Source organism: Psammomys obesus, unplaced genomic scaffold (assembly GCF_907164565.1).
Source record: "Psammomys obesus unplaced genomic scaffold, mPsaObe1.curated_primary_1811, whole genome shotgun sequence".
Lineage (NCBI taxonomy): Eukaryota > Metazoa > Chordata > Mammalia > Rodentia > Muridae > Psammomys > Psammomys obesus.
In genome coordinates, this window is record NW_026596091.1 from 16,069,475 (window position 1) to 16,092,441 (window position 22,967).

The following is a 22,967-nucleotide window of genomic DNA, read 5'->3' on the forward strand; positions in this document are numbered from 1 at the left end:
GAAGAAGAAGAAGAAGAAGAAGAAGAAGAAGAAGAAGAAGAAGAAGATGATGATATGGATAAGTGTGTACAAAAAAGTAAAGAGCACTTCCATATTAATGATTCTGATGCATTTGGGGCATACATATGTGATGGTGAGAGCTGGCTGAGTACATGCTCTTGAACTTGATAACATGATCCACAAGACCGTGTGTTGAAATGATGCTTCTGTGGGGGCTATGCATGAGAGAGAAGAGGGAAAATAGTTTTTGTTGTTAGGCATAGAGGAAGTCACGGGGTAGGTGGGGGAGACACATGGCTCTCCTGGGGAGGGGGAAATAGAATAGATTTTAGGGGTGTGCTGGAGCAGGGAGGAGAAGGGGAAGTGAGAACAGGAGAATCAGGTGGGAAGGGGGAGGGAATGAGGGGACAGACAGCTAGAACTGAAGGGCATTTGAGGGGGTAAGGAAACCCAGTGCAGTGGAACTTCTTATAGTACATGAAGGTGATCCTAATGAGGTCTGCAAATAATGAGGGGGATGGAGCCTCTCTTTTTACCAGAGGAAGTATCTAGTACTGGGACTGGCCTTCATCCAGTTGAGCTGTTGTCTGAAAGGATCCCATGGAAATTCCCTAATAACCCAGTTGGAACATTACTTCAGTATGATGGTTTGTATTTTATCTTGTTATATTTTATTGTGTTACGTCTTGTTTTTATCTCTTAGAATCCTGTTCTTTTCTAATGAGAGATAAAAAGTGGATCTGGATGAGAGTGGAGATGGGGAGGAACTGGAAAGAGTAGAAGGAGGGGAAAATATTCAGATTATACACTGTATGAGAAAATATATATTTAATAAAAGGGAAAAATAAATGAGACAAACAAAAGACAAAAACAACAAAAAATTCTCAAAAATTACTTTTGAGTTCAAGAAACTAGGGCTGGAGAGATGGCTCAGCCATTAAAAGTTAGGCTCATAACCAAATATATGAGTTCAAGAAACTAAATTATTATTATTATTATTATTATTATTATTATTATATTACAGGAAAATGATACAGGAAAGGATGTGGGAGAGTGTGAGTGAGTTATTGAACTAGATTTATGTGATGAAAAAATCAAGAAAAAAAAGAGAAAGTCAAGAGAGACACCTTGGGTCCAGAGCTGAAAGAAGGGAAAGGCAAGAGTGGCTGCAGTATGTTTTCAGGTGGGAGGAGGGAAGAGGAAACCAGAAGAAAAGCATCATGGCCTGAGGGACTCAGTGTACTCTCGGGAGCATCATTTCCCAGACGTGGGTAGAGCACAGGCAGTGTTGTGGGACAAGATGCTCCAGTATTTATATGCTTACATGTGCCACATTGCTGCCCTCTTCTCAGCCACATTAATGATACCTCCTGACAGGCTATTGTAAGAATGAGAAATAGAAGTTCATGATGTTTGGGACTGAACATTGCCATTGGACTGGCTTTCTCCAGCTGGACACTGTCAGCTAGGAAAAGACTTAGCAGGAGCCTGGGAAAATACTGTTCTCTTTTTTACTGGGAATAGGGACCACCACGGTGGAAGGTTGAGCTTCTTACTGTTAGTGGTAGCAGTGCCGAGCCTTCCCGGGTCTCTCTGAGTGCTGTAGGCAGCACAGAAATCTTGCTGGAATGACCTGTCCTTCTCTTAGGCTGAGGTCTATACTTGCTGAGAGATGCCACAAAGAACTGACTTAAAAATAATACTGATCAGAGAAAAACAGCCTGAGAGGTAGACGGGTGACTTCCTCTCTCATCGCATGCTCCGCTTTCTGGGTGTAAGAAAGGCTGAAAGAGAGGCTGAAAAGGAGAAAAAGAGGAAAAGGAGCATGCTGGGAATACTCCCCTTTGCTTCTGCTGTTGTGCATATCAGATGCTTCTATAGGAGATGACACAGAAACAGAAGCAGAAGCAGAGCCTCCAAATGAAGGCTCAGTTTCTAATCAGAATACCTGTTTTGCTTGCACCAATCCTTTGCCCTTAGTTGAATATCATTGGCCCTTGTGGAAACTTTTAAGGTCCTCTTTTAAATGTTCTCTATCCTACTGAATCTTCTGTACACGCACACACATACACAAGTACACACGTGCATACACACAACCCTCCACACCTGTTACTACTTCTGTAAAAAGCAGGTCTGACCATGCTGTTTCCCTTCTTCACCGTCTGGTGCCTCCTAACCTAGGTCATTTGTGTTTTCTTCTATGACAGCCTGCCCCTCTTTGTCCCTTTCACCATTCATCAGCCTCCGCACAGCTGTGCAGAGCTCCTCCAGAGCACAGCTGTGTGTCCTGAGCTTCTGCATTTGCTGCTTTTTTTCTCAGGGCTTGTAGCCTTACTCTCTGATCCGGCTCTGCATTGCTTCTACCCACAGGCTTCCTCACCCATCCAGACCGAGCCTGCTGATGTCTAGCAGGCCTGTTAGCATGGGCCTCTTTCCCTGTCTTGCCAGGCATTGTTCTAGATTCTGTGAGTATGAGAGAAACAGAAATGGAAATCCTGCGCTGTTAGAGCCTCTTCTGCCAAGAGAAAACAGACAGCAAGTGTATTAACGTTCACACTCACACAGAGAGTTTGGAGAGGTCCTATTTACTAGTGTGACATTGGAGCCAAGACCTGACTGAGCAGAGGGAGCTGGTAATGTGGATACCTAGAGAGTGGGCATTTGAAGACAGTCCCATGCCATCTGAGAACTACTGTCTCCATCGGCTAAAAAGGGCTCAGAATAATTACCCAGAAATGGGAGGGGATGAAGCAAGTGGAGGCACATGCTGCTCTCTGCTCTCAGATAACTTTGGTGACAGTATTAAAGAGTTTCTTTGGCACTAGGTCATTTTTGTGAGCCTTTAATACAAACTCAAGACTATTACATGTGCATGCTAATCATAGCATTTACATGGTTCCACCTGTTCCTTGTACCTTTTCGTTGTCTTGTTCAGACTGACAGGGTGTTTACTCACTCACACACCCGACTATGGTAGAATACCTTTGTCGCGCTGGTGCCTGTGGTTTTGAGAGACTTTAAACGTCACTTGTTTACATGCTGTTTGGAGTGACTCATGAAACTGCAGAGCCCTCCCCGCCCTGAGGAATACTCCTTGATAAATCATTTGGTGAAAGTTAAGGAACTTCACTTCTTGGCTACTTTCCATGTATATGCCCTCCAGAACTCTTAAGATTGTTTATACCCATATTTTAATGTTGTCTCATCTTATGGCAGTTACAACAGAAAAGTTAAAAGGAATATCTAGGTACCAGTCAGCCCCAGACTGTTCCGTAATGCTCTTTGAAATTATAGCCTTGAAGAGGTTCTCCTAAAGCAGTACTGAAAAGGTCTGCAAGGCTTAAAGTCCTCTCTTCAGTCTGTATCTAGTGGTGAGAGGTCAGCAGGAACTGAGTCATGCTTGAGCATTTGGCAGTCTGAAACAGGCAGCTTATGTACTTATGATGGCACTGCCTGCTGCAGAGGGCCTTGACCTTTTAGATGCCTCCACAAGGGCCTTCTTACTTTGCCAACAAAGTCAAGATACTACACAGAAGGCTGCTTACTGCACCCTGGGCTAAGGCGAGAGGGGTTTGTTGGGAAAATCTCTAGGAGTGATAGTCTCATACGTATCCATACTGGTTAGGCAGCCCTGTAGCCAAGATGCAGACGTGGTGGGTACTATGGCTCATTGCCTCTTGCTGTTGCTGGGCACCCTCTTTTTGTTTAAGTAGAATCCCTCCACAGTGATACAGTACCATTGTTGCCTTGAGCAGAGACAATACAGAGTAGTTAAATAATGGGCTCGCTAGTAAGCACGTGATCCTGGGCACTTAACCTTTCTGAGCTTCAGTCCATTGTCCCATAAAATGAATACAGTTGAGTTACTTCCCTCCTATAGTGAGGTATCACTAAGTATCAACCAGCAGTTGCTCTTCTGTTCCATTTCTTCCTCCTGGGGCTATACTAGCAACATTTTTATGAGATACTCAAAAGTCATTGTGCATATTTGCATGTAATTTGGGGGAATGCTATTAAGGTGTGACTATTATCTAATTAATGTATTTAATATACTTGACTATTAAAGGTTATTTTATTTCTAAGTAGTTATAGAGAGAAGGTCGCTGTATACCCAGACAGGCCTTAAATTCATGTTCATCCTGCCTCACCCTACCTAGTATTGAGATTATAGTTCTGAGCCACCATACTTTTCAGCTGCACTTCACAGTCCATGTGAACTCATGGGGTTGGTCTTGTGATTAGCCTGGTGCCTTGCTGTGTTGTTTACCCCACTTACTTATTTCCTGTTCTCCTTTTCAGTTGAATATTTCTTGGTTCCCATTTTTTTCCTCTTGACGTTTTAGATTTACTCTTGTTACTTTTGTGGTCATTGATAACATCTAGAAATTGATTATACATCCTTAACATAACCTATAATACATTAACTTTTATCTTATAATATTTTAGACAAAATGTTAGAACTTAAAAAAATATATCTCCATTACCCATCCACATCACCTACTTTGTGACAATTTTATTTGTATATATGATAAAAACTCAGATTGTTAAGCAGCCAGTTTTAGCTGAAAGAAAATAAGAAAAATTACTTTTATATTTTGTGTTTGTATTTCCAGTGCCAGCATAATTTACTTGTTTAGATCCAAATTTCCATCTACTGTCATTTCTTGAGCTTGAAAAATGTCATTTATCATGTGCTATATTGCCTTTTCCTAGCTTTTTGTTTGTCATTTATAAAAGATGTTTGTGCAGAGATATATAGTCACAGCCTTTGAAGTGTCACTCACTATGGTCTCATTATTAGGGTTCTCTGGATAAACAGAACTGTTGGATATGCGTATTGATACATGAAAGGAGATGTGTTAGGATGTGGTCCATGTGATTATGACAGCTGAGAAGCCCCACAACCAGTTGTCTGAAGGCTGAAGCCCCTGAGATGTTGACAGCGTGATTCAGTCCATGATTCAGACCAGGAAAAACAATTTTCGTTTGGGCCAGATGCTTGCACGCCTGTGGAGGGGCCCCAGGAAGAGGGTCTGCAGGCCGACATCTGCAGAGCCTAGACTTACACTGTCCAAAACAAGAAAGGGGTCTGTTCCCATTCTTGGGAGTGGGTAGTGACTGCTGATTTTAGTTTTCAGTTTGAGGGAACTTTAGAACAAATATCTAGGCTGGTTATGACACGTGCCTTTGAGTATGTATCTGAGGGCTTTTCCAAAGAGAACTAATTAAGGGAGACAATCCATACTGATTATGGTGTCATTCTATGGTCTGAGGTCTTAGGCTGAATGAAAAAAGAAAAAGGATGAATAAAAGGGGAAAGGAAAAAGCCAGCTAAGTGAAACCCTGACTTTGAAACATAAAAAAAAATTGAAAATGTTAATAATAAATGTTTTACAGACCTTATCTGTATTCCAATATCTTGTTGAAATATTTCTTCATTGTATGTTCTGTGGTTTGGGGGTTTTGGTTTTTGTTTGTTTATTTTGTTTTGTTTTTTGCATTCTCAAACATAGCTTTAAAGTTTCATCATAGAGATCATACTATGGTGGGCAGTGGTTCTCAACCTTCCCAACACTGCACCCCTTTAATACATCTCCTCATGGTGTGGTGACCCCCAACCATAAAATTATTTCATTGCTACTTCATAACTGTAATTTTGCTACTGTTATGAATCATAATGTAAATATTGGATATGCAGGTTGTCTGATACAACCCCCCTGTGAAGGATGAGCTCAGACCCCAAAGGCGTGGCACACCACTGGTTAAACACCACTAATGGAGTACTGAGAAAATGGAAACAAGGCTCCGTGCTGGAGCGTACTGCTCTTGCAGAAGACCCTGCTTCAGTCCCTAACTGCGGTGTTGGGGTGGCTCACAAATGCTTTTAACTCCCGCTGTATCCTTGTCTGGCCTCCACAGGCATCCACCGGGTGGGGTGGGAGAAGGCGGGAGAAGACAGAGAGTTAAAATTTTTGTTGCATTGATTTTTCCCAATAGTGTTTACCTGGAATAAATATACTTTCATACTAAAAGGTCACCATACCCCTGTAATCTCAATGGAGTCAAAGGAAGAAAGACTAAAAGTCTCAGACCATCCTATGATCCATAGTGAGTTTGAGGTACAGGCTACAGAGTGAGACCCTGTCTCAAAAAACAAACAACTGATAACAAAACTACCACCAAAAAAAATGTATATTGAGAAATTAGAAATAACAAACTTTTCCCAATTCTCAAACTTAAAAACTAGTTAAATTCAATTTTATTATGTAACCATTAAAATAGAACGATATTGAAGTTATAGCCTGAGACTATGTTCAAATGGATATTGCAAAATTCAGAATTATAATTGGCCTGTGCCTGAACAAAGATAAAAGTATGCATTCCACACCAAATGTTATCTATCATTAAGCATGAACTATAAAATTCAGTTCGTCAAATTTTGTTTATATTTATCAATTTAAAATCTTTAAATTTTAATGAAGACATAATTTGAAATAAATACTAACTCTTGAAAGATAATATTTTCAAGGTTTACTTATAGCCTTTTATTTTCTTGATACATATTATAAAATGAAGGATTCTTTATGGTATCCATAATAAAAACAATAATAGATAGAGGTTAAGAATGAGAGAAATTTTCCAATATTACTGCTTTTTTCAGCATTAATTTTAGCACTAAAAGAATCTGCCTCTAATTTTTAAGCTGTTGTTGCTATTCTGAGTACTCTTTTGAGTTTATGAATTGCAAAAGAAAATACAGTGTGTGTGTGTGTGTGTGTGTGTGTGTGTGTGTGTGGTATATTCGTATGTATGTGTTCCTTTGTGCCCATGTGTGCCAGAGGTCCACTATCTTCCTCTTGCTCTCTACCTTACTGTTTTGAGACAAGATCTCACTGAACCTGGAACTCACAGTCAGCAAAACTAGCTGGCCAGTGAGCTCTTGTGAGCCTCCCCCATCTGTGGTAATTTGGATGAAAATGCAACCCCACCAGGCCCATAAGGAGTGGCACTATTAGGAGTTGTGGCCTTTTTGGAGTATTGTGGCCTTGTCCGAGGAAATGTGTCTCAGTTTTCTCCTGCTGCCTGCAGGTCCAGATGAAGAACTCTCAGCTCCTTCTCCAGTACCAAGTCTGCCTGTGTGTACCATGCTTTCCTCCACGATAATGGACTAAACCTCTGAAACTATAAACCAGGCCCAATTAAATGTTTTCCTTTATAAGCATAACTATGGCCATAGTGTCTCCTCACAGCAACAAAACCCTAACTGAGACACCATATCCGGGAAGACAGACATGTGCCACCACCTAGGCTTTTTACATGGCTGCTGGGCTGAGCAGTCCTCATTGCTTAGGCATCAAGCAAGCCCCTTGCCAACTAAGCCATCTCCCCAGTCCCAGGTGTGTGTGTGTGTGTGTGTGTGTGTGTGTGTGTGTGTGTGTGTGTGTGTACGTACAGTAAACTATTTAGGATGCTTCTTTAATTTTGGTAGGGCTGGATCATTGTAAACCCACCATAAGTTAAAAATCCTAAGTTGGAAGTTCAGGCAGTGTATCTAGTCTGCTGGGCACCTTTATCAGGCAGCACACTATGCTATAGCACCACTTACCTCCCCTGGTGGTCTCCTGGCTCGCTGGCTGCTCCTTGTACTTCCCATCACTGACATGGTATTGTATCTTGTATCACGAGACAGCATGAAGTGGGAATTTGACGTACCATGGAGTCCAACCATCTGTATAATAAAATTTATTACTTTCACAATTTCTTGTACACAGTTTCATGACATTTAGTATACTTAACATTTTTGTACAGTGAATTGGAAATATTTTATTGTTTTTTATTTTTTTAACATTAATTACAGTTTTTTAACTTTGTATCCTGCTCCCTCATTCCCTCCCACTCCCACCCTCCTTCCCTCATCTTCTCCCTGCCCCTTTTCAAGTCCACTGATAGGGGAGGACCTCCTCCCCTTTCATCCGACCCTAGCTTATCAGATATCTTTGGCTGCAATGTCATCCTCTGTGGCCTAGCATGGCTGCTTCCCCCTTGTGGGGGCGGGAGGGGAGGTCAAAGAGCCAGCCATTTAGTTCATGTCAGAAATAGTCCCTATTCCCCTTACTAGGTCACCCACTTGGATACTGAGCTACCATGGGCTATATCTGTGCAGAGGTTCTAGCTTATATCCATACATGGTCCTTGGTTGGAGATACAGTCTCATAAAAGACACCCTGTGCCCAGATATATTTGGTCCTTGTGGAGCTCCTGTCCTCTCCAGGTCATACTAACTCCCCCTTCTTTAATATGATTCCCTGCACTGTGCCAAAGATTTGGTTATGAGTCTTAGTATCTGCTTTGATACACTGCTAGGTAGCATCTTTCAGAGGCCCTCTGTGGTAAGCTCCTGTCCTGTAACTTGTTTTCTCCTAAGTCCAATGTCCATCTCATTTGGCTTTCTAAGTGAGGTTGATCATCTTACCCCGGGTCCTCTTTCTTGTTTATCTTCCTTAGGTGTACAGATTTTAGTATGTTTATCCTATCTTATAGGTTGCAAATATTTTAAACATCAGCGCCCATTGACTACATACATTATTAAATTTGTCTCAGTTCTTTTTCCTTTTGTTTTCCTAGGCATGCGCTGTGGAGTTATTGAGTGAAGCATTGTATGGGGTGAAGAGAGTGAATGGGGTGGATGTCTCTCTTATGTTAGGAAAGCGGACATAAAACCCTTGATGTAGTGTCATGCAGATGTGAATATGTGCCCCTGTAAGACTGTGTCCTGGGGAGTATTGAGGAAGTAGACAGTCTGAAGGATATGTAAAGTCTGTTTTCTGAGTGTGTTTTTTAAGAGTTTTTTCATATAATATGTGCTGATTTTGGTTCCCTTCCCACTACTCCTCCCAGTTCTTCCCCACTCCCCTCTCATCCAGACCCACACCTTGTCTGTGTCTGTTAGAAAACAAACAGGCATCTAAGGAATTATAATAAGATAATAAATAAATAACAAACTAGAATATGATAAAATAATGAAACAAGAAAATGAGCCAAAGAAAATGGCGTATAGATGCAGAGATACATACATTGACATAGTCTGGAATCCTACAAAAACCAAAACTGGAAGCCATAATATGTATACACAGGACCTGTAAAGTAGAAGAGGAAAAACAAAAACAAAACAAAATGGTCTGACTTAACATCCTGAGCAAAGACCCGCTAGCAGTGCCATTGAGTTTGCTTCATGCTGACCATCGAATGCAGAGCATGGGACCTACCCTTAAGGGTGGTTTGTTTCCCAGCGAGACTCTACTGGAGAAAACTAAGTTTCATTTGCAAGTGGCTATCAATTGGAGATAGCTTCTGGGTTAGGGATTGGGGGTATATGTCCATGACGCCTATCAGCTCTAGGACTCCATCATGTGCAGACTGTGTAGGCTCTATGCATGCTACTGTGGCCTCTCAGTTCATATGTGTGCCAACCCTGTTGTGTCTGAAAGGCCCTGATTCTTTGCTCTCCTCCATCCCCTCTAGATCTTTTGCTCTTTCTGTCTCCTCTTCCACAGAGTTCCTGTGCCTCGAGGCAAGGGATTTGAAGATATCCCTTTTAGGACTGAGTGTTCCAAGGTTTCTCATTCTCTGCATATTGTATGGCTGTGGCTCTCTGTATTTGTTCCCATTTGCTACAGAAGGATATTTCTCTGATGATGTCTGAGCAAGACACAGATACGAGTATAGCAGAATGGCTTTAGGAATCATTTTATTGCTGCGTTTCTTTAATAGAATAGTAGTATTTAATTTTTCCCTAGATCCCTGGATTATCTAGTCTCAGGTTCTTGACCACCCAAGCAATGTGGGTATGGGTTCCATTTCAGGAAGTGGTCCTTAACACAAATCAAATTTTGATTGATTACTCCCACAAGCTTTGTGTCATTATTGTACTATTGCAGTTCACTCTTGTGGATTGAAGAGTTTATAGCTGGGTTGGTGTTTACCTTCTCCTTTGATAACATGTAGAGTACCTAAGGTACCATGAATACTAGTCTGTCAGGGTGAAGGCTCTAGGTAGGCACCAGATCAACTTTTCTGTGTTCAATAACCTGTGCAAGTATTATCTTCAGCAATAGGGCCTTTCTGCCAGTTTGCTGAGAGCCAACTGTGGCCTTGGCAATAGCATGGGTTGTCTGAGGGACCCATGGGGTCCGTTTGGCCAAGAACTCAGATGTAACCCATTCCTGAGACTGGAAGCTTTATTTGGTGACAAGAGATGGCCATTTGTGGATCTTTCTCCCCCATTATAAACATTCAGGAGTGTTCAGTTATCCTCGGTTTTGTGTGTGTGTGTGTGTGTGTGTGTGTGTGTGTGTGTGTGTGTTTGCATATGAAGCTGAAAATTGTCCTTTCAAGTTCTGTGAAGAATTTAGTTGGAAAATTGACAGAGATTACATTGAATTTGAAGATCGCTTCTGGTGGGATAGCCATATTTACTATTTTATCCTGCTAATAAGAGCTCTTCCCATCTTCTTCAATTTCTTTCTTCAAAGACTTTAAGGTTTTAGCATGAAAGTCCTTGACTTGCATGGTTACAGTTACCCAAGATTTTTATATTATTTGAAGCTATTATGAAAGGTGTTATTTCCCTGATTTCATTCTCAATCTGTTATTTTCATATAGTAGGGCTACTGACTTGTTTGTTTGTTTGTTTGTTTTCTGATTTGCCGGTCTGATAGTATTTATCTCTTGTGTTTTCCTGGGTGTTGTTAACCTCTTCAGGTTGAAATTTTTCTTCTAAGTGCTTTCTGTAGGGCTGGGTTTGTAGCTGGGTACTGCTTAAAAGTGTCTTTCTCCCTCTTTTATGATTGTAAGTTTGCTGAGTATAATAGTCTGGGTAGCATCTGCAGTCTCTTCGAATTTGTAGAACATCTGTCCCACACCCTCTAGCTTTTAGAGTCTCCATTGAAAAATCAAGTGTGATCCTAATAGGTCTGATTTTATATGCAATTTAGTATTTTTTCTTTTGTAGCTTTTAATATTTTTTTTTCTATAGGTTTGTGTTTTGTTTATTATGTGCTGAGAGGACTTTCTTTTCTGATCCAACCTATCTGGTGTTCTATATGCTTCTTTTACCCTGATAGGCATCTTCTTTGGGTTAGAGATATTTTCTTCTATGGTTTTGTTGAAAATATTTTCTGGGCCTTTGACCTGGATTGCTTCTCTTTCCTCTATTCCTAGTATTTGTAGATTTGGTCTTTTTTACATTGTCCCTGATTTTCTAGTTATTTTATCCCAGGATTGTTTTAAATTTAACATTTTCTTTGACTGGTTTATCCGTTTCATCTGTCTTGTCTCAGTGACTGAAATTTTCTCTTCCACCTCTTATATTTTGTTAGTGAGGATTGCCTCTGAGGTTCCTGTTCAAGTTTCTAAATTGTTCATTTCCGGTTTTCCCCCAGTTTGAGTTTTCTTTGTTGAGTCTATTTCCACTTGCAAGTCTTGACTTTTTTTTTTTTTTTTTTCATTTCACTCTTTGCATTCTCATAGATTTCTTCAATGGGTTTATTTATTTCCTGTTTAAGGGCCTCTAACATATTCATAAAGACTATTTTACAGTCTTTTTCTCGTGCTTCAGCTGTATTGCATTTCTCAGGGTCTACTGTAGTAGAGTTGCTGGGATTTAGTGGAACTTATTATCCTAGCTGTTATGTTTTTATGCTGGCTTCTGGGCATCTGGATTTGGGCTGGTTGTAATTCTAGGTGGTGGTGTCTGGTTTTGTCTTTATTGGGTGGGTGTTCAGTTCCTCAGTTTTTGTTGTCCTTTCTAATTCTTAGGAGAGTGTGGTGACTGTGGGCTGCCTGGTCTGGAATGCTTCTGAGATCCTACCAGGTGTGGCCACTGGGGGTTCTGAGTAGAATATGTTTCCTGGTATTGGGAGGTGACACTTAGAGATGGAGATGGGTTAGCAGAGGGTCCCTGGTGTTCCACTAGATGGAGGAAAACAGAGTGTGCTACCAGGATCTACTGAGACCCCTGGGAATCGGGCCAGAGAAGGAGGTGAGGCTACAGCCTGTAGTCTGCTTGAAAGCTAGGGATGAGACTTGGGTTTGAGTCTGGAGAGGAAGAGGGAGAGTGAAGAGCTGAAGCTTGTGTACCTGCTTCGCTGGCCTGTCTGCCTTCTGGTTGGAATAGTGGCTAGCTGTTGGGTTCCCATGGAGAGCCTGCAGAAGTTGAAGACTGAGACAAAGGAATGTAGTGGTGGTCGGGGGGGGGAGGGGGAGGCTGTAGAAGATCTGAGTGATCTGCTGGAGATGGGGCCAAAGAGGAAGGGGCACCCACAGCAAGTGATCTGCTACAGAGCTGGGGATAAAACTGGGCCATTGGATTTAGGAGGAAAGGAGGGAGAGTGGAGGTCTCCTACCTGATTCCCTGGCCCCCAATTGTTTTTTTTTTTTGTTTGTTTGTTTTTGTTTTTTTTTAATGAGGTAATGTTAGGAATAGGGCATCAGGACAGTTTGTGAGGAAGAGCAAGGCTCTGAGAGAAGATGCCTACAGTGCCAGAAAGATCCCACTGATGTAGATGAGGAGACATAGTCCTGAAGGGTCTCCAGTTAGGAAGCAGGGTGCCATACTTTTGCCCACAACCTGTGTAAAGCCACCAAAGCATTTAGAGGGGGAAAGTGACATACTTTGATTTAAGATTTCAAGTATACTTCAGTTGCTTGTATACTGTGAGAGGGAAAAGTGCCAGTTGCAGTTGAAAGAGACCATGAAAATGGAGGGAAAGTGAAGACATGGAAGAGAAGTAGAAATCAACCATGTGTGTGCAGTTTCTGGGTAGAGAAACTATTTCCTGAGAAGAGGGCGATAACTAATGAAGGAAAATGATGCCCAGAGACTGGAGTTCAGTGTCAGAGGCATGCTCATGGCTCTCCGAGGGGATGCACTGAAGGCAGCTGTGTTCATAGGTAAAGATCCCAGGATCATGCATGGAAGTGGTGAATGACAGAGCAGGTACTTCTGTTTGAGCCACACTCACTCTCCCTATGCCATCTTTACTTGATTTTTGTTCCTTGATAGTTGCAGATATGGTCAACAGATGGCTTCTTTTCTTAACACTTAAGGAAATATCAATGTTTTCTTTGTTGCCTTGACCTTCACCCTCAAAATATAATAAAAAAAAATCCCATCAGAGAAAAAGGCTATGCTGTAGCTCACTGAACAAGCTCTTGCCTAGCATGCATTGACTCTCCATCCCCATCAAAATAAGAAAAAAAGGAAACAACCCAGATGAAAACAGCTTGTATGAATGTAGACATACAACTTTATATAGTTTCAGAAACTCTGTAGATTCCAAGTTAAAGAAATGTTGTTCTTTAACTTGGGCTACTCTAAAAGACCTGTAAACCAGTTTTTCTTTCTTTTTATTTTTTTTCTTGATGTTTACATTTTATTTACGTCAGTAGCACTAAAATATATTACACCTTGAGGGTCACAGTTCCACAACACACATTAACACCAATCCACACTCCATGGTAACTGCCCACACCATCTCCCACCAAAATCAAGCAAACACTTCCTGGTAATCTCCTCAAACCTAGGTGACCCTGTCCCAGCTCCTAGCTACGGCAGTGCCCATGATTCATAAAACTTTCCTTTCCACATTGCTGAACCCACCGCTGGCATCTCAAGCCCACCAACACTTTTTTGTTTTGTTTTGTTTTGTTTTTCTTTTTTCTTTTTCCACCAACACTTTTTTATGATGTACTCACTTGCAAGGGGAAAAAGTTTTAGCAACAGATCCTCATGGCCAAAAAACAAAGGAACATGTCCCCAAGAGGCACGTGCAGCCCAGAAGTGAGACAGCATTACAACTACTTGGTGCTCAGTGTGAACCACAGGTTAGGTGACAGCTTGGTACAGATTTGTGACAGTACAATGCTTGTGAAGGGGCCATTTGCAAGTTAAAAAACGGAGGTCCAGCTTCTTGCTTCATAGCTGATTATTTAGCATATGCTTCTGTGTGCTATATGTTTGTGTAAATAGCCAGTAGCACTGACCTAGGAAAGCTAGGAATGGTATTGCTAAGCAAAACTTTTGACTGAAAAAAGGACAACTATTTCTAAGAAGAAAAGATGAGATTTCCCAAAAACTAAACTATATTTGGTATCGAATTTTGACTACCTCAAGAAGATTAAAAGTTAAACAATAAATATAAGGAAAGACTCTACATCTGAGGTGGCTTCATATGGTCTGTGTGTTGCCAGAGCACCCTGATCAAAAGCAACCTGACACCATGGCTCAAGACGCATCTTACATTACCTGTAAATTCCGCTGTGATTAAAACTGCACACTGTACTGCCGCCGGGAGACAGTCTATCATGAACACATACCCAGACCCCTCCTGGACCCTATGGGCTCCTATAGCTACAATACCTCAGTGTTCGGAGCAGGGCTTGGGCTGCTGAAAAGAAGAGGCAGATCCTTAAAACTCAATTGGAAAGTTCTGTGGATTTAGTGTTGGGGAAAAGCAGAGTTACAAGGCTAAGGCAGTGTCACAAGCTTAGGCAGGCCACCTGGGATTGTCACTTCCATCTCTAACACCCCTGATCCTACCGATCCGTGGGCATACGTCCATAATCCTGCTAAACCAAGTGGCCCTGGGCGGCACTAAAAGTATGCCGCTGCTGTGCGCTTGCGCACCACGCACACAGAGTGGCTGCGGTGGCTGCTGCCAAGTCCAGCCTAGTGGTTCCCTTTGGTCGACTTCTTCGTGTCCTCTTTCTGCTTCTGCTTCTTCCTCTTGCCACCTTCTTTGAGCCCTGCTAGGTCATAGGGGCATTCCAGTGGCCAGGAACCCGCTGCCTGCCCTGCTCTTCTTCATCTTCCCAGTTGCTTTTAGACACAAGTTTAGCCGTCGGGGTAGGCCTGGATAGTTTCGGCCGCCCCAGGAGGGGGGGCCCGAACTGTTGCTGGGGCAGGGACCGGGGATGGGACCGGTACTAGCTCAGGGGCCAGAGCTGGTGTGTGTTGGCCTCACCGATGGCATTTTTCTGCAAAGGTGTTCTCATCAGCCACAGCATTTATTGTCAAGGAGTTTAACTGCCTTCTTCAGCTTCTACTCTTGACCATTCTCCACAGTTCTCCTTGTAGTGGTCTTTTTGCCACTAACTACCTTAGTTGAAATTGATATTGATTTAAGTTGCCCACTCCACTGCCACCATATGATGCTGAAGAGAATGAAATAAGACCCCATGACCTGTTGACCCGAAAGAAGAGAAGCCTGTATCAAAAGCAGGAAATCCACCGAAGGCAGAGAAAAATGAGCCAGTACCTCTGTTTCTACTTCCTCGGTGACCCCTTCGGTTCTCCAAAAAGTCATCAAACGGGTCTTCAGAGAAATCAAATGAAAATGGGTCCCTTCCTCCAAAAAATTCCCTGAAGACGTCATCTGGATTCCGTACCGTGAAGCCAAACTCAAATGGACTGTCCACCTCCTCCACCACAGCTTCATCTTTCGTTGCCGTCTTTGTCATAGATATCCCTCTTTTTTTGCATCCGGTAATACCTCATATGCCTCAGCTACTTGTTTGAATTTCCACCCTGCTTTATTTTCAGGATCTTTGCCTGTTTACATGCCTGTTTCCGATAGGCCTTTTCTATGTCCTCAGGTGAGACATGTCTGCACGCCCAGAACTTGATAGTAATCCACTGTGTTTTAACAGTGTTGGAACAAATCCAAGGACGTGTTGGCGAATGGGGGAAGTCGGGCGGCTGGTCTCCTCCCGGCCCTGGCACAGCTGGGCTGGTGCCTGTGGTGGCGGCGTCTTGAGCTTTCCTTTCTCCCCAGTTTTTCTTAAAAATAAGTTTTAAAATGCCCTCATTCTTTTGCTGTGCCAGTGATCGTTAATGGATTCAACAATAATTTCGAGTGGATTTGTCAAGTGCTATTCAGAGAACCCATTAGTCACCACTGACTGATTTCTGGAGTCTTAAAAAGTGGTTGGGTAGAATTAACTTGTGAATCAGCAGTCATACTCCTAACATTTTAAAAATTAACAGTCCTGCTAGATGCTGTTTGATCCTTGACAATAAAAGTCTTAACTTTTCCTCATGAAAGTCAGGACAAAGAGAAACCTATCTTTTGGATAGTAACTTATTTTTTGATGTCTCTAATTAAAAATCAAAGAGAAGGAGGAGATAGAAAACATGGCCACTTTCAACCTCTCAAAGGAGAAGGACATGCATTAATTAAAGTGAGGGGGAGGGAAAAGGCCTGACCTCTTGGGCTACAGAGCATCCTCCTCCCACTCCCCCACTTGCTTCCCAGCCTCCTCCTGCCCTTTCCACTTAGCTGAGGTGCACCACCCCTTCATAACTTTAGTACCAGAGAGTTATTCCAGGCCTGAGCCTGCTGCTTAGTGTCAGGTTTTGCTACTGAAGAGAACCTTCTTTTTCTTACTAATATGTTATTTTAAACACCGTTTCTTCCCTGGAGCTTCTGGTGGGACAGTTTTTTGTTTTTAAAATATTGCTGATACTAGTATCTACACGCGATTTACGAAAGCTTCATATAAGAAATCTTATATCTCACCTCTAACTGCATTCCTGTTTTGCAGGGAAGCCCAGTGCCTGGGTGCTGGCAGATACTCTGTGAATCTTTGAGTAACCCCTTGAATGCTTGTCCTCCTCAAGAAACATCACAAGGAATGAGACCATGCTTGTTTTACTTAACAGCTAATAGCAACCAATAGCATTTGGTGTAGTTTTTCTTTTTATTCATTTTTATCATGATTATGCGTGAAACATAATTATGAGAGTCTGAGTTTGATCCCAGTACCCATGTAAAAGCCACACACACACTTGAAAACCCTTCAGTGGATAGGAGAGCTGGGAGGGATCCTTGAAGATCATTAGCCATCCAGCTCCTCCTAAGATGGCCCATTGAGCTCTGCTTACATATTCAAACACATTGCTACTCCAAAATCCCAGAATCTTTTAATATTCCTCCAAAAAGTCAACATGGTCAAGTTGTGAACAATGATACCCACTCCTGGTACCAAATTCTATATTAATTACTTTTCTATTGTTGTGATAAAACATTGTGACCAAGCCTACTTACAGAAGAATGAGTTTGCTAGGACTTACAGATGTGGAGTGTTTAAGAGCCCACGATGGCAGAGAGGCCATGGTAGCATGCAATAGATCTGGGACTAAGTGCTCAAATATGGGAAGCTGTGTATTTGGTTTTTGAAATGTGAAAATTCTCATTCAAGCCACCACACTCCTTTGTGTGCCTCAGTTTGCTCATCTGCATGTGGAGACAAAAAAATAGTACCTGTTTTATGGGATTGTTTTGAATATTAAATTATCCACAGGAAGAGTGTTAAAAACCATTCTGTGACATAGGGGCTGAATAGATATGGATAAGATAATATGATGATGGTGGTGGGTTTGATCAGTAATGTCATGAAGCTATAGCTCAGTGGAAGAGTGCCTGCTTAGAATACACAAGACCTTAGGTTTGATCCCTAGCACCAGAATACTAGCAATGACAACAGTAATAAAAATAATACAATGATTTGTGATTGGATCAGTCCAGTTGGTTAAATGTTTTATCATTACTTCCTCAAATGTTAGAAATAACTCCATCTCTTAAAAGAATATTCTTGTTACTTAAGATTTTTATATTAAGTAAATTAAAAAAAAATAAGGCTTATTAAGAAATACAGTAGCTGGATATGATGCGCACCATTAATCCCAGCATTCTGGAGACAGAGGCAGGGGGATCTCTGTGAAGTCAAGGCCATCCTGGTGTATGTAGAATTCCAGGGCAGCCAGGATACATAATGAGATTTGGTCTTAGCAGGAGGAGGAGAAGGCAATAGGAATTGATTCCTTGCACTAGTTTATATTTATTGCGAAAAGTTTATTTCCGTGAAGATAATGTGTCAGGTTTTTTTTTTTTAATCCAAGTCCACATCAAATGAGGATTTTTTTGTATTTAGGTTTATTTGTATAATACTATTCCTTGTATTTGAATATTTCTCATGTATTTTCTGAAGGAAAAGATTAGTAAAATATTACTTGTCATTTCAAAATCATAGAAAACTACTAAGAATTAAAGATTTTCTTCCTTGGAGTTTCATACATTTTAAGAGATTACTTCACACAGAGCTTAAGAACATTTCTGTTTGTTTGTTTGTTTGTTTACTTTTTTACACTTTTAGAAGTGTAGGATTCAGAGTTTCAGGCATGAAGAATCATTTCTAGGTCTCTCTTAAGAATAAGTTAGGAGGCTGGAAAGATGGCTCAGCAGTTTAGTGCATTGTCTGTTCTTCTAGAAGACCTGGGTTTGATTCCCAGCACCCACATGGCAGCTCATATCTGTCTGTAACTCTAGTTCCAGGACTTCTGACATCCTCATACAGACATACATGCAGGCAAAAATTAAATAATAATAGTAATAAGAGTGCAGAGGAAACAAAATAAAACCTTTAATCATATTCCACACCGAACTGAAAAGTCAACAATCTGGACTCTGGACTTCAGGGAAACTAAACATGAAATCCACTCATAATCACGGGTCTGTGGGCTAATTTTATACTTTTTCTGGGCTTTGTTCCTGCTAAAATATAACTAGTAAAAAAAACTGTGTGTAGCTTCCTCACTATCTGAACTTCATCTTCTGTTTGGTTTTCAGCTCTTCTGACTTTTAAAGGCAGTTACTGTTGCAAATAAAGAGTAAACGTGGAAAACCATGTACAAGCGGTAGACAAGATGTCTGCAGTGTCGTTCTGTCTGTCTGTCTGTCTCTCTCTTTGGTGTTTTTTGGAGACAGGATTTCTCTGGGTACCTTTGGCTGTTCTGCAACTCACTTTACTTTAGTCCAGGCTAGCCTCAAACTCAGAGATCCACCTTACTCTGTCTCTTGAGTTGCTGGATTAAAGGCGGGTCTAGATAGATAAATACATACATACATGCATACATACATACATACATACTTGTATGCATACATGTATATTCTGAGTGACTTGTCCTGCTTTCAGTCTAAGTCTAGGAAGACTCTTTGCTTGGTTGATGCCACATAAATTTTGATTCTCAACACATACAGTCAGTCTATGTTTTAAACAAAAGCTCCACTACTAGGTTGGTGGGATAAGTCTTTTTAAATCTCTTAAATTGTATAGATAATGGTAGAAAATAAAAATTGAAAAAAACAAAACAAAACAAGAAATAAGAGTACTTTTAAAAATATGAGGTATTTGATTTGGACAAAGTGCAGAGTTAATAAAAAATCTCCAGGAAAACCACAAAACTAAATCAATTACTTATTATAAACAGAAACAGAAAAAAGGAACATGGTTAGTTTATATAACATGTGTGGTCTTTGAAGGATCTCCAGTGTTTGTCATAGTGATACGTAGTTGCAAAGATACCAGTTGGTCCAGTTGTGGCACATGTCTTTAATCCCAGCACTCAGGGAGGCAGAGGCAGGCGATCTCTGTGAGTTCAAGGCCAGCCTGGTCTACAAACCAAGTCTAGAACAGCCAAGGCTACACAGAGAAACCCTGTCGCAAAAAACAAAAAAAGAAAAAGGAAAAAAAAATTATCAGTTGCCAAATGTTAATTTTGCTGTTGTGGTGACAGTGGCCTCTGGTATCTCCCCTGTTTAGCTTGACCTGAGTGTGGGATGGAGGTGTGTGGTGGTAATTGTCCCAAGCTGCTCACATATAGGATCTTCTCTTTCTAGATTCTCACCTGATAAAAGATTGATCGTGTCCTGTAGTGAGGATAAAACTGTTAAAATTTGGGATACTGCAAGTAAGCAGTGTGTTAATAACTTCTCAGATTCTGTAGGGTAAGTCCATTCCCTTTGTACACTTATATGGATCTGTTTGCTAAGTAGATATTATAAGCAATTTAAACTTTAAAATGTAGGTAAAGAAACTGAAATGTCAAGCCATTATCTTCTTTCTTCCTAGATTTGCAAATTTTGTTGACTTTAACCCTACTGGAACATGCATAGCTTCAGCAGGTTCTGATCACACTGTTAAAATCTGGGATATAAGAGTGAACAAATTACTCCAGCACTATCAAGGTAACAAAGAAGTTTCAGTATTACTTTCTCTGGGAAAGGCCTGTGGTTTGGTTTATCTCTCAACATGGGGCTCTAAGGCTGCACTTGCACTGGCTAGGTAGTAGAGTAGCTGACTGCCACCAGCAAAGGAAAAAAGACGAGAAACAAAGGGAAAACTGTTTTTATTTTAGTTTACATTTCAGTGAAAAGCGGAGAGAGCAAATGTGTTTAGTGTGGCCCTGTGGGGGAGTGACAGTTATCCCCAAGTCTGCCGTGGAGTGGTGACATGAGCTTTCAGACCTTGGGTAGAGGAAGAATTGAGGAGGGGTGGGTGCCAGGACATGTGTACTGAAGCAGTCCTGGCCAAGCTTTCCCTGCCGTCACCTTAGCTCTCATTCTATAAAGTAGGTTGAGAAAGTCCTTTTCATTCCATTGCTGGGGTGATGAATCTGGCTCCTACATTCAGGTCATTTTTGCCCTGTTGTGAAGCTTGCCTTCGTTGGATAATTATCCTCATCTGGAGGATTGGTCTGTTGTGAGGGGTTTTGTTTTTCAGGGATCCAAGGTGACTACAGATTTAGGACATGTGTTATTTGCATATGTGTTTTTAGTCATAGTTAAGGAGACAGACAGACAGACAGAAAATGAGGGCAAAGATCCCAGTCTTTCATCCTGTTTTCAGTTGCTTGTGGCCCAAGTAAGGAGTCAGCATTTTAGCAAAAGCAGCTTCTAAGTGACTGTTTCAGTTCTTTCCTTGTGTTTAGATATTGCTCAACCTTGAGGGAATTAGCGTGTCTGGCCAGTCTGGCTTTGTAGGTTTTCTTGCCTCCGTAATAAACTAGTGCTTGAGAAGAGACCAAGCTTTACTGATTGGGGCATCTGCGTGAAATGAGCCAGATGCTTACATCTAAAAGTTGAGATCCCAACAGAAAGAAAAATGCTAGGATCCAAAACCGAAATAAATCTAAGTAAATTCTATAGGCAATCACCTTCCGTGCTAATGGCTCTGAGGATTATGGACTGCTAAGACAGAACTCTAGCCAGGTGGTGGTGGGGCATGCCTTTAATCCCAGCACTTGGGGGATGTCTGGCAGATTCAAGGCCATCTTGGTCTACAAATCTAGTACCAGGACAGTCAGAGTTACACAGAGATACCCTGTCTCTAAAAAAAACAAAATATACATATGGACTCTTGAAGAAGGGAGTTGCTGCCAGACAACCATGCATAAAGAACCATTTCTCTGTCATCCCTTCGCTTTAGTTGCTTTTGGAAGAGATCACACAAGTGAATTTTGTTCACCTTGAGAGGTCTTCATATGTAGCCTAGACTGGCCCCAATCATGACCCCCTTGCTTTGCCCTCCCTTGTGCTGGGACTAAAGATATGTACCACCATGTCTATCATAACTTTATTCTGACTCTGAAGACATCCCCCATTATCTATGAACAATTTTCTCTGAAGGCATAGCTACTTAATCATCTAGTAGTAATTTATCTTAACTGTCCCTAGTCACTGTAATGAGTCAGTGTTCCCATTGATCTGATCTGATCCTGTGTCAGGGGAGGAAAGATGAAATACTACAAGGAGCCAGTATCAAGAAGACTCCCTAAATGTCACCCTTCCCCTTTGGGGCCAAAATCAAGTAAATAAGCATAGAAGGCCCTTAGGCAGGAATTCATGCTTGAGTTTAATTCTATTTGTCCTATGGGTGATATCCTAGCACATTAACATCACTTAAATTATTTTGTTAGAAGCTGTATTTATGCAGAATATTAGCAGACAACAGTCAAAATTTTACAAGAAAAATATAAATCACTACCAACAAGAGCAAATATTTAAAGAAATATGGGTTTCAAAAATAAGTACATACTGGGGTCTTTTTTTTTTTTAAGTTTGATTCTAAGTGCTTTAGACAAGGATCGAAACTGAGAGAACAAAAAGTCTTTGAACACTCACATTTAGAATTCTGCAAGGTGAAAAACTGAGGCTCTAACTATGGCTCAGTGGTTAAGAGTGCTTGCTGATCTTGCAGAAGACCAGTGGCATCACAACTGCCCAAAACTCCAGTCCCAGGAGACCTAGAATTCTCTTCTGGCCTCTGCAGCCACCAGGCATTCACATAGCACCCTTACATATATGCAAGCATAACACTTTACACATACATTTTTAAAATAAAGAAATCTTTTTATTAAAAAAGAGAGCAGCCTTGGTAATTTTATTGCATTCAGTATTATGATTGACAGCAGTATGGTCATCAAGCCATCCTAATTCCTCAGAAAGACATTTAAATTTGTTTTCATTAAAAGAATGGTATAATTTATCAATAACAGGCTACTTTTATTACAGGTTCTATTTAATTTTATCTCTTTTATAATATAAAATTACATTATTTCTTCTTTCTCTTTCCTGCCTCCAAACCCAAGCATTCCCCTGAAATCTCCACCCCACCCAACTTCCCACTTTCTTTCAGATTCATGGCCTCTATGTTTGCTCCTAAAATCATAAATACAACCTGCTTAGTCTGTATAATGTTACTTGTGTATATACAACACAGCTTTTCCGCCTATCACTCAGGGGTCATTGCAGAAGAGGGGCTGGAATGATTTTTTTTTCTAGGACTTAAAAAAACAGGGAATTTGCCGTGAGGTTGTTTCTCGTAGAAACATGAGAGAAGCTACACCCATGTATCTCACCAACAAAGCAGCCTACATGTGACCTGAGCAAGGACAACCCCAATAGACAGGCTCATGTGAAAAGAGGGAAAGCTCACTCAGGAGGCCTCAACCCTATACAAAGAACTGTAGGCAAACAGGGAGGAGGCAAGGGAGGAGGTTACATTTGAGGTGTAAAGTGAATAAAATAAATAAATAAATAAATAAATAAATAAATAAATAAATAAATAAA

The 22,967-nt window shown here is 41.1% G+C and overlaps 1 protein-coding gene and 1 pseudogene across 3 annotated transcripts in view; one reads left to right on the forward strand and one right to left on the reverse strand.

Moving 5' to 3' along the window:
* Positions 1–22,967, forward strand: part of Poc1b (POC1 centriolar protein B) — a 134,181-nt gene that overhangs the window by 53,076 nt on the left and 58,138 nt on the right. For all 3 annotated transcript variants that reach the window (XM_055627775.1, XM_055627773.1, XM_055627774.1), the window contains 2 exons: positions 19,737–19,844; positions 19,969–20,084. In XM_055627775.1, the coding sequence (XP_055483750.1) occupies positions 19,737–19,844; positions 19,969–20,084 (224 nt within the window). The remainder of the gene's footprint in view (positions 1–19,736; positions 19,845–19,968; positions 20,085–22,967) is intronic.
* On the reverse strand, positions 14,729–16,019 carry LOC129691630 (dnaJ homolog subfamily B member 6-like; annotated as a pseudogene).